The sequence below is a fragment of the Salvelinus namaycush genome, chromosome 32 (assembly GCF_016432855.1).
Source record: "Salvelinus namaycush isolate Seneca chromosome 32, SaNama_1.0, whole genome shotgun sequence".
NCBI lineage: Eukaryota > Metazoa > Chordata > Actinopteri > Salmoniformes > Salmonidae > Salvelinus > Salvelinus namaycush.
The window spans coordinates 26,226,577-26,238,818 of record NC_052338.1 but is presented as its reverse complement, the minus strand read 5'-3'; the positions used below and the strand labels follow the sequence as shown (position 1 = coordinate 26,238,818).

Here is a 12,242-nt window from a genome sequence, read left to right as displayed (position 1 = left end):
ACCACCAACTGGTACAAATTGGTCATAACACAAAGGACCACAAAACACTCATGTTTTAAATATTGACTGTATCATGTTTTAATTATTTATTAGAAAGCTATAGTCATATACATTATCTTGCAACAGTGTGCGGTTCACATCATTCATATAAAAACACATGCACTCTTAATGCTTGTATAAAATCAAAGGTTAATCACATTACCTTTCACACACTCACCTGAACAAAATAGGTCACCATGACATTCTAAACATTTAAGGCCTGGAATTACTTCTACAAATCCTCATAGAAAAAATGTGAATTCTGACTTTCAATATACATGTATAACTTTAACTTATTGATTGAAAAATAATTGACTCAAATTCTGAATCAAACTCTGAATACTGAAGTTGTAAACTGGGCATCTCAACATTTCAGGCTTTACCTTCAGATTATTACATTTTTCATTGTTAGTTAAATCAAATCCATCCTGTAATACTTACGGTCATCATTTGAACAACACAAAAAGAGAAGGGGGAAATAAAAAATTGCATTCGGTACCCCTTGGTGTACAGTAAATTATGTGAAAAGTGTAAACTCAAAAGTTGGTGCCTCCTCATCAAAAGGTAAATGCAACTTTTGTTGAACAGTTCTTGATCTCACACACACAGTAAAGTGGGAGTGGTCACCAAAGTGTAGTAAGTCGCTCTGAATAAGAGTGTCTGCTAAATGTTTAAAAGGTAAATGTAGTAAAGCTCTCCGCTCAGCCTATGCTTCATTTACTTTCTCCTTGTTCAAACATCTATTCAACCAATGTAATATCCCCACCTCTTGAACCTCCTCTCCCAAATTCTCCTCCTTCCATCTCCCCACAGAGTTGTTGGGTGCAGTAGGGATGTAGTCCCTTCATTGGCTCTCTTTGCTTTTAATCATCGTGTCCATTGACAGCTTTGGTTCTCCCAGAGCCTCTCCTTCATTTAGATGAGCTGGCTGAGTTATTCCAAGAGTCTCTCTCACCTACAAGAGGACAAACAGGAAATAGGCTCCTTGATGAACATCAGCAAATATGATTATGCTTTCTATATAAAAACACATTCCACTTGACTCTGATGCTTACCTGTGATGTCATCAGGGACGTAACCACACAAGTCTATTAGGTTACCATCCTCACGCTCAGAGACGCTCTAAATGAGAGGGTTCTTGATAGTCAGTCAGAAGCAAAAATAACAATTAAAAATACTAAACTGGACAAAGACTCGTATGGCCAACATAGTCTTTCTGTGCAACAATTGACTGTGGGCTTACCTTTAACTCAGGCTCATACTTCTGCTCATACCGCACCATCCCATACAGACATAGAAGTGTGATGAAGGCCTACAGAGAGAGAGGTACAGAGCACTGACACCACAATGAGAGCACTCATCTCCTACATAGCAGTCACATGTCAGAGCATGCCAATGGTATTACACAGCCTAAATAGCACATCATTGTTATGGACACTTGCGATATAGGAATTGGAGCAGGGAGAATTGTTTAAGGTAAACACATGTTCGTGCACACACACACACACACACACACACACACACACACACACACACACACACACACACACACACACACACACACACACACACACACACACACACACACACACACACACACACACACACACACAGAGAGAGACACGGCTCTTACCACACACAGAAGCCACTGGAACACATACCGGCCTTGTGTTTTGGAGAACACATCCTGACCAAACTTGATGCACGCTAGGGCCTCCAGGAAGGCTATGGCCCTGTGGGTTAGATAGAGACCGTTGTTAACGGACACTCACCACCAAACATTCACCTCTAACAATAATTGCATTTTACAACAAGCATTATCTATAGCAAAATATGTTTTTTTGTTAATGGCACTATGTTAAAATGCACACAGTCACAGAAAACAAATACATTTCCTCAGTAATTCTAGTCACCAGACTGCAGAGGGTACATAGACCTTTGCTGCGCTTATAATATTGAAGGGGTGAAGCCAGGGGCATATAAAGCCCTCAATGTTTTCTATTTAATAGTGAGAGAGCAAGTCTGGTCACCATGGTTACTAGAGCCTAGTCAGGGCAATCCCTAGCTTAGGACTGAGATGAGGTCAGCATCTTTACAATATTTTGAATAAAACTGTACATGACCTAATTTCCCATTCACAGCATTTCTGAGACGTTTGTCAATGACGTGGTCGCAACATTAGAAATGGCCACTAGAGGATCCAGACAAGACTCACCCAAACATCCAACATTGTGTTCCCACTCTTTTGCACTGTGTGTCTGTCAGATATGCATAATACTGTCTGAAAGAACAGGAAGACGAACATTAGATACAGTTTATATACAGCCATGACAAAAACGGCTGTCAAATCATTACGATAAACAGAAAGGTTTATAGAAATAGTTCAAAACTTATTTCAACTCAATTCCATCTATATGAGAAGAGACTGCAGTTGTCTGTCAAAACCCCATTGTGCCTCTATAATGTAGAGCACGTGTGGAGTGGCATGTTGGAGGGGTCCCTACCGTACAGTAGGGGCTGTGATGATTCCAAGGAGGAGGATCCGGCACCAGCTGAGCGTGTGAAACGCCTGGAACACGAAGATGTGCTTCAGGAAGAAAGTGTTCAACTCAGTCAGCTGTTTAGAGGAAAGGAGGACAGACAGGAATTAAGTAGTCCAGCAACATGTATATTAAAATCATCACTGAACACACAACTTAGATACCATAACATCTAGCCCATAATCTTCAGCACCGTCAATTAGACAAGATCATAGAAAATCATTTTTTTTAACATACAAATAAAAATATTGTTCAACTCCGTTTGTTTCCCAACAGTGTTCAATCGCAAATGACTTATCAGTCAATATACACAGAGTAATGACATAAATGGACTCTGACTTCTAACCCTGACACTACATACTATGTATCATTTCCAGGTCAGAGGTCACCTGCCAGAGGATCATAAAGAGGTAGATCCCAGCCAACCTCTGGAAGGAGGACTTGGGGTCTAACCAGCGTATGTAGGTCCAGCTGGCTGGGGTGAACTGGAGCAGAACTCTTTTCAGCTTCCCTGTGGTCGTATGGATGTCTCTGAAGACACATCATAGATACAGATATACAACCAGAGGTACACCTACACACTGGGAAGTACCACTGATGGGTGTTCAGACACAGTTAGACACATAAGGTTAAACACACAGATACAGGCATAAAGAGAATTACATACGCTGAGTGTACAAAGCATGCCTTTCCATTACATAGACTGACCAGGTGAATCCAGGTGAAAGCTATGATCCCTTATTGATGTCACTTGTTTAATCCATTTCAAATCATTGTAGACGAAGGGGAGAAAACAGGTTAAAGGATTTTTAAACCTTGAGACATTTGAGATATGGAAAGTGTATGTGTGCCATTCAGAGGGTGAATGGGCAAGACAAAATATTTAAGTGCCTTTGAACGGGGTATGGTAGTAGGTGCCAGGCACACTGATTTGAGTGTGTCAAGAACTGCAAAGCTGCTGGATTTTTCACGCTCAACAGTATGGTGGTAATTACAAGATTATGTTATAATACTTTTATTCCATCAAATGGTTGTTTTATTCAACAGCATAGAGGGTTTTTATAACTCTATTGTGTCTGTGTGAACTGAAAGTGGGCCTCTGGGAGATAACACTGACAGGAGATTTACAATGTCTTTCGGATATCGCATTCCAGAGCATGAGTTAATGTTTCTGTTCTATAGGGTACCAGGGAGAGATGACCCCAGGGCCAGACCTTGGTATCTACACAAAGATAACTGTTTTTAACTGCAGATACTGTCTGCTGTGAATTATCAGTATCTTTCATACAAATCTTAACCTTGTGACCCATTCCATACATCTGTTGTTCGTCATATAGACTGAAGGGGGTTTATCTTAGCTATAAAAGACCTTTGTCTCGGGGCTCTGAACGAATCATCTGAGGGTGATTCATCGACCAGCCATCATAGAGCACTCAATCAATTCACTTTATATGTGTGTGTTGTATTGACCGGCTTCCTTATTAATAAGTGAATACAGATTTAGTTGAAGTATAACTCTAACTTGTGTGCTAAGTTTGTCTCTACTCATTTGATAGTAAAGAAATTAACCACCACAACAGTTTCCTATGTGTATCATGAATGGTCCACCACCCAAATGACATCCAGCCAACTTGACACGTGGGAAGCATTGGAGTCCACATTGGCTAGCATCCCTTTGGAACGCTTCGACACCTAGTAGAGTCCATGCCCCGACTAATTGAGGCTGTTCTGAGCATTAAACGGGGGAAACTCAATATTTAGGTGTTCCTAATGTTTTGTACACTCAGTGTAAATGAGAAAGCACACATGCAATTAATCAGAGCAGGCAGAAATTCAATAGAATAATGTAGTTTAACTGAATTGTGCCATCTGTCATGAGACTACAGGAAAAGGGAGGAATCCAATAGAAGGATAACTCACTTGATGCTGGCCCATTGGTAGGTGTGCATCTCCAGGAAGTTACACACAGTCATGCCCAGCCAGATGCCCCCTCCATTACAAAGCAGGAAGTCCAGGATCACCTGGTCCCACCAGCACTCAGAAAAGATAGGCAGCAGGTGCATGAAGAACAGCTGAGAGAGCGAGACAGAAAGAGAGCGAGACAGACAGAGAAAGCGAGGTGAATGAGGAGCTGACATTTGACTTAAATGAGCACATCCAATAGAATAAATCAGAGGCAACATATGGACTGAAACCTAAATGTGATCTGTTGTTAGAAATTGAGCAGGACTTCACAAAGACATGTGTGTCCCAAAAGGCACCATATTCCCTTTATAGTGCACCACTTTTGAGGGTCCATATGGCTCTGGTCGAAATTTGTGCACTGTATAGGGAATAGGGTGCCATTTGGGATGCACTTTTATTTACCTCAGTGAGCTCCCTGGTGACGCTGATGGTCCAGCAGACGCCGTAGCTGCGGATGAGCAGGGCCTTCATGACCCAGCCCGCAAAATTCCCAAACACGAAGATGTCAAAGTGGCTCAGGATCCGCTCCCAGGTTATCACGTGGCAGTTCACTGAATATTCCTGCAGGAGGAGAAAGGCCAGGTAAGAGATGAACACAGAAAAGGCAGATAAGACATAATACAGTGGTGGGAAAGGGGTATACCTTGTCAGTTGTACAACTGAATGCCTTGAACTGAAATGTGTCTTCTGCATTTAACCCCTCTGAATTAGAGAGGTGCGGGAGGCTGCCTTAAATCAACATCCACATTTTCGGGGCCCAGGGAACAGTGGGTTAACAGCCTTGCTCATGGGCAGAACTACAGATCTTTACCATGTCAGCTCGGGGATTCGCTCTGGCAACCTTTCGGTTACTGGCCCAACGCTCTAAGTGGATCAGCAGTATGGTGAGTCATGATGATTCTAGACTCTGACATCCAGGTTTCGCTCACGTATAGTTGAGTCAAGATTTGGGAGGAAGGCCTCATGAGACAATGGGTACATTTACATGAACACAATAATACGCTTATTGTGAATACTCTAATATAATATAGTTTGATTAAAACGTTTACATGCTTTGCAAGAAGAACGATTTCCCTACTAATTATTTTTGGGAAGCCTATTTGATTCTGAGTTCGGACATATAAAAAGTGTGTTTGTGAAAACTAATTCCTAAAATGCATACTTTCAGATTGCCCAAACTCACTTATTTTATCATTGGAATATGATACAAAATGAGGAAACGTGTGCTTCAGGACCATGCGGACGCCTCCGAGCGGTCGGGTAGGCTGTTTGGAGAGTTTATCCAACTGGATAAAAAATAAATAATAATAATAATAGATATCTAGATCTATATATAAACTCAGCAAAAAAAGAAACGTCCCTTTTTCAGGACCCTGTCTTCCAAAGAAAATTCGTAAAAATCCAAATAACTTCACAGATCTTCATTGTAAAGGGTTTAAACACCGTTTCCCATGCTTGTTCAATGAACCATAAACAATTAATGAACATGCACCTGTGGAACGGTCATTAAGACACTAGCTTACAGACGGTAGGCAATTAAGGTCACAGTTATGAAAACTTAGGACACTAAAGAGGCCTTTCTACTGACTCTGAAAACCACCAAAAGAAAGATGCCCAGGGTCCCTGCTCATCTGCGTGAATGTGCCTTAGGCATGCTGCAAGGAGGCATGAGGACTGCAGATGTGGCCATGGCAATAATTTGCAATGTCCGTACTGTGAGACGCGTAAGACAGTGCTACAGGGAGACTGGATGGACAGCTGATCGTCCTCGCAGTGGCAGACTACGTGTAACTGCACAGGATCGGTCCATCCGAACATCACACCTGCGAGACAGGTACAGGATGGCAACAACAACTGCCCAAGTTACACCAGGAACGCACAACCTCTCCATCAGTGCTCAAACTGTCCGCAATAGGCTGAGAGAGGCTGGAATGAGGGCTTGTAGGCCTGTTGTAAGGTAGGTCCTCACCAGATATCACCGGCAACAACGTCGTCTATGGGCACAAACCCACCATCGCTGGACCAGACAGGACTGGCAAAAAGTGCTCTTCACTGACAAGTTGTGGTTTTGTCTCAACAGGGGTGATGGTCGGATTCGCGTTTACCGTCGAAGGAATGAGCGTTCCACCGATGCCTGTACTCTGGGGCGGGATCAATTTGGAGGTTAAGGGTCCGTCATGGTCTGAGGCGGTGTGTCACAGCATCATCGGACTGAGCTTGTTGTCATTGCAGATATTCTCAACACTGTGCATTACAGGGAAGAGATCCTCCTCCCTCATGTGGTACCCTTCCTGCAGGCTCATCCTGACATGACCCTCCAAGCATGACACTTCCACCAGCCATACTGCTCGTTCTGTGCGTGATTTCCTGCAAGACAGGAATGTCAGTGTTCTGTCATGGCCAGCGAAGAGCCCCGATCTCAATCCCATTGAGCACGTCTGGGACCTGTTGGATCGGCGGGTGAGGGCTAGGGCCATTCCCCCCAGAAATGTCCGGAAACTTGCAGGTGCCTTGGTGGAAGAGTGGAGTAACATCTCACAGCAAGAACTGGGAAATCTGGTGCAGTCCATGAGGAGAAGCACTGCAGTACTTAATGCAGCTGGTGGCCACACCAGATACTGACTGTTACTTTTGACCCCTCCTTTGTTGAGGGCCACATTATTCAAATTCTGTTAGTCACATGTCTGTGGAACTTGTTCAGTTTATGTCTCAGTTGTTGAATCTTGTTATGTTCATACCAATATTTACACATGTTAAGTTTGCTGAAAATAAACGCAGTTGACAGCGAGAGGACATTTTTTAGTTTGGACACCTACTCATTCAAGGGTTTTTCTTTATTTTTACTATTTTCTACATTGAAGAACAATAATCATGAAGATATCAAAACTATGAAAAAACACACATGGAATCATGTAGAAACCAAAAAAAGTGTTAAACAAATCCAAATATATTTTAGATTCTTCAAAGTAGCAATCCTTTGCCTTGACAGCTTTGCACACTCTTGGCATTCTCTCAACCAGCTTCACTTGGAAAGCTTTTCGCACAGTCTTGAAGGAGTTCCCACATATGCTGAGCACTTGTTGGCTGCTTTTTCTTCACTCTGCGGTCCAACTCATCCCAAACCATCTCAATTGGGTTGAGGTCAGGTGATTGTGGAGGCCAGGTCATCTGATGCAGCACCATCACTCTCCTTCTTGGTCAAATAGCCCTTATACAGCCTGGAGGTGCGTTTGGGTCATTGTCCTGTTGAAAAACATGTCAGTCCCACTAAGCGCAAACCAGATGAAATGGTGTATCGCTGCAGAATGCTGTGGTAGCCATGCTGGTTAAGTGTGCCTTTAATTCTAAATAAATCACTGACAATGTCACCAGCAAAGAACCCTCACACAATGACACCTCCTCCGTGCTTCACGGTGGAAACCACACATGCGGAGATCATCCGTTCACCTGCTCTCTGTATCACAAAGACACGGCGGTTGGAACCAAAATGCTCACATTTAGACTCATCCGACCAAAGGACAGATTTCCCCCGGTCCAATGTCCATTGCTTGTGTTTCTTGGCCCAACCAAGTATCTTCTTCTTATTGGTGTCCTTTAGTAGAGGCTTCTTTGTAGCAATTCGACCATGAAGGCCTGATTCAGTTGATGTTCAGATGTGTCTTACTCTGTGAAGCATTTATTTGGGCTGCAATTTCTGAGGCTGGTAACTCTAATGAACTTATCCTCTGCAGCAAATGTAACTCTGGGTTGTCCTTTCCTGTGGCAGTCCTCATGAGAGCCAGTTTCATCATGACGCTTGATGTTTTTTTTTTGACTGCACTTGAAGAAACGTTCAAAGCTGTCATCAAGGCAAAAGGTGGCTACTTTGAAGAATCTCAAATATTTTAAAATTTCTTTAACACTTTTTTGGTTATCACATGATTCCTTATGTGTTATTTCATGGTTTTGATGTATTCACTATTATTCTACAATGTAGAAAAGAGTACAAATAAAGAAAAACCCTTGAATGAGTAGGTGTTAAAACTTTTGAAAGGTACTACACACACACACGTTTTTATATATATATATATATATATATATATATATACATACACTACCGTTCAAAAGTTTGGGGTCACTTAGAAATGTCCTTGTTTTCCATGAAAACATACATGAAATGAGTTGCAAAATGAATAGGAAATATAGTAAAGACGTTGACAAGGTTATAAATAATGATTTTTAATTGAAATACTAATTGTGTCCTTCAAACTTTTCATCAAAGAATCCTCCATTTGCAGAAATTACAGACTTGCAGACCTTTGGCATTCTAGTTGTCAATTTGTTGAGGTAATCTGAAGAGATTTCACCCCATGGTTCCTGAAGCATCTCACACAAGTTGGATTGGCTTGATGGTCACTTCTTATGTACCATACGGTCAAGCTGCTCCCACAACAGCTCAATAGGGTTGACATCTGGTGACTGTGCTGGCCACTCCATTATAGACAGAATACCAGCTGACTGCTTCTTCCCTAAATAGTTATTGCATAGTTTGGAGCTGTGCTTTGGGTCATTGTCCTGTTGTATGAGGAAATTGGCTCCAATTAAGCGCTGTCCACAGGGTATGGCATGGCATTGCAAAATGGAGTGATAGCCTTGCTTCTTCAAGACCCATTTTACCCAGTACAAATCTCCCACTTTACCACCACCAAAGCACCCACAGACCATCACATTGCCTTGACAGATGGTGTCAAGCACTCCTCCAGTATCTTTATATTTTTTCTGCGTCTCACGAATGTTCTTCTTTGTGATCCGAACACCTCAAACCTATATTCGTCTGTCCATAACACTTTTTTCCAATCTTCCTCTGTCCAGTGTCTGTGTTCTTTTGCCCATCTTTATCTTTTCTTTTTATTGGCCAGCCTGAGATATGGCTTTTTCTTTGCAACTCTGGATAGAAGGCCAGCATCCCGGAGTCGCCTCTTCACTGTTGACGTTGAGACTGGTGTTTTGCAGGTACTATTTAATGAAGCTGCCAGTTGAGGACTTGTGAGGCGTCTGTTTTCTCAAACTAGACACTTTAATGTACTTGTCCTCTTGCTCAGTTGTGCACCGGGGCCTCCCACTCCTCTTTCTATTCTGGTTAGGGACAGTTTGCACTGTTCTGTGAAGGGAGTAGTACACCGCGTTGTACGAGATCTTCAGTTTCTCTGCAATTTCTTGCATGTAATAGCCTTCATTTCTCAGAACAAGAATAGACTGATGAGTTGCATTAGAAAGTTCTTTGTTTCTGGACATTTTGAGCCTGTAATTGAACCCACAAATGATGATTCTCCAGATACTCAACTAGTCTAAAGACGGCCAGTTTTATTGCTTCTTTAACCAGAACAACAGTTTTCAGCTGTGATAAGATAATTGCAAAAGGGTTTTCTAATGATCAATTAGCCTTTTTAAAATGATTAACTTGGATTAACTAACACAACGTGCCATTGGAACACAGGAGAGATGGTTGGGCCTCTGTACGCCTATGTAGATATTCCATAACAAATCAGCCGTTTCCAGCTACAATAGTCATTTACAACATTAACAATGCCTACACTGTATTTCTGATCAATTTGATATTATTTTAATGGACAAAAATGTTGCTTTTCTTTCAAAATCAAGGATCAATGACCCCAAACTTTTGAACAATAGTGTGTGTGTACGCACATGCATACATATATACACATACATACATACATACATACATACATACATACATACATACATACATACATACATACGTGTGTGTCCCACTTCTAAAACCAAAGTTGCACCTCTGTCTCCCGCAAATGTCATTGGATTACATTACCCTCCGGATTGGAGAGCTTTCCAAACCTAAACCATGATCACTTCATCAGAATTTAGCCTACCTTTTCATTGTGAAAACATAGCATGGATTTAAACTAAAGGATGGATGTAATAGGATAAATGCTAGAGGGAATGGAGGGGGAGTCATGGATCATCTTGAATACAAGCTCCAGGGTTTAGTTTCCCCAAAGTATAGATCTAGGAACAGCTGCCCCTCCCCCAATCATAACCTGACACATTAGTTGGAAAAATGCTGAACTGACCCAAGATCAGCGTCTAGGGGCAACTACACCCACCGAATATGGTGTCCGGCATGCGGTGAATGAATACAGTAACATATTTAGATTTTTTTTTTTAAATCACTCACCATGATATCAGCCTCACGGGTAGCATAGCGTAGGTTGGGGTCCACCCAGTACATGAGTCTCTTCACCTGAGCCCAGTTCAGGAAGAGGAGGATGACCAGGAACAGGAAGTACAGAACACTCATACCTGACAACAACAGGAAGGAACCAATCAGAGCTGAGTTCCATGAACATGGCTCCATAGAGGAGTTCCCCTTATGATGACATATACTGTGCAGTAGGCCTACTCACCAAATACCATGCGCCAAATCGCAGGATGTGGTCGGGTGAATGGACCTGAAGTGGTTAAATTAAATACTGCATTTACACACTTATACATGCATCTACCATTATAAGAGTGGCTCTACCAAAATCCTCATACACTGCACTTCCAAAGTTAACGTAGCATATACTGCAAACAGTGGGTATCCCATTCACTCGTACAATCAAAACCATGTCAAGCTGCAAAAGGCCATGTTTGAGACTAGTTTTGAATCTTTGAAGAACTCAAAAGACCTGAACATCTATTATGTGACCAATGACCAAGTCCCATAGGGGCGGCAGGTAGCCTAGTGGTTAGAGCGTTGGGCTAGTAACCGAAAGGTTGCAAGTTCAAATCCCCGAGCTGACAAGGTACAAATCTGTCGTTCTGCCCCTGAACAAGGCAGTTAACCCACTGTTCCTAGGCCGTCATTGAAAATAAGAATTTGTTCTTAACTGACTTGCCTAGTTAAATAAAGGTTAAATGTAAGTCGCTCTTATCCAGAGCGTCTGCTAAATGACGTAAATGTAAAACAGGTGCTGGGCTGGGCTATTGTCAAGTACAAGGCAATGACTGAGTGAGTACCATTGGGGAAGGCCAGGACACTGATGATGAGGAAGAAAGAGACAACCAACAGGAGACCCACTCGAAGGTTGTTGTCAGCATCTGTATCCTCCCTGGCAGAGAGAGCAGGGTTTCACATTTAAAAAAGCATTGGCTGAGATATGCAATATGTACCTTATTCTCAGAGGATAAAGTGAGGTTTACTATGATACAGTAAACCGAAAATGTGACATTTAAAAAAAAGTTTGCTTGATTTTTGTATTTATTACAATAAGTAACATTAAAATGTCTAAACGTACGTAGTTCAGTTATACAATTGAGTTTACACTTGGGTTAGATTAATAGGCAAAGTTATCACAACCACTAGGTCTACTTGCTGGTCCAATGAGCCGTCTACTCTCTACTGTCATTGGGTTACCTGGAAAATACGAAGTAAATCAAACTAGCCACAGTGAACGTCAAGAGAGTGAGAGTGTGAGGCTTGTAGAAAACGTCGATGCTGATGTCCTCCACCTGTTGCTCGTTAATCATCCGAAAGTGTAACATGTAATTCACATCATCCTTGCTTAATGTCCGGGACCCCAAAACAGGTGCCATGGCGAGGGCTAAGGACTTTCTTTTTTTTTTTAAGTATCTGTCAGCACTTCCAGACAGGACGGGTTTGTCTGCCTGTAAGTACATGGATGAGTACTGGGAACGACA

The 12,242-nt window shown here is 42.1% G+C and overlaps 1 protein-coding gene across 2 annotated transcripts; it reads right to left on the bottom strand.

The window, feature by feature from the left end:
• Positions 1-62: 62 nt before the first annotated feature.
• Positions 63-12,227, bottom strand: LOC120027031 (phosphatidylserine synthase 1-like). 2 transcript variants are annotated; one of them, XM_038971877.1, is made up of 13 exons: positions 11,959-12,227; positions 11,562-11,653; positions 10,967-11,011; positions 10,738-10,862; positions 4,947-5,105; positions 4,500-4,651; positions 2,969-3,110; positions 2,544-2,656; positions 2,255-2,320; positions 1,673-1,772; positions 1,283-1,351; positions 1,095-1,161; positions 63-994 (listed from the first exon to the last, which is right to left on the bottom strand). In XM_038971877.1, exons 1-13 carry the CDS (start codon positions 12,219-12,221, stop codon positions 951-953), a joined length of 1,437 nt encoding a protein of 478 aa, XP_038827805.1. In that variant the 5' UTR covers positions 12,222-12,227; the 3' UTR covers positions 63-950. The 2 variants fall into 2 exon arrangements, 1 of the variants encoding a protein (XP_038827805.1); XR_005473268.1 differs by having other exon boundaries at positions 942-994; positions 1,095-1,176.
• Positions 12,228-12,242: the final 15 nt, after the last annotated feature.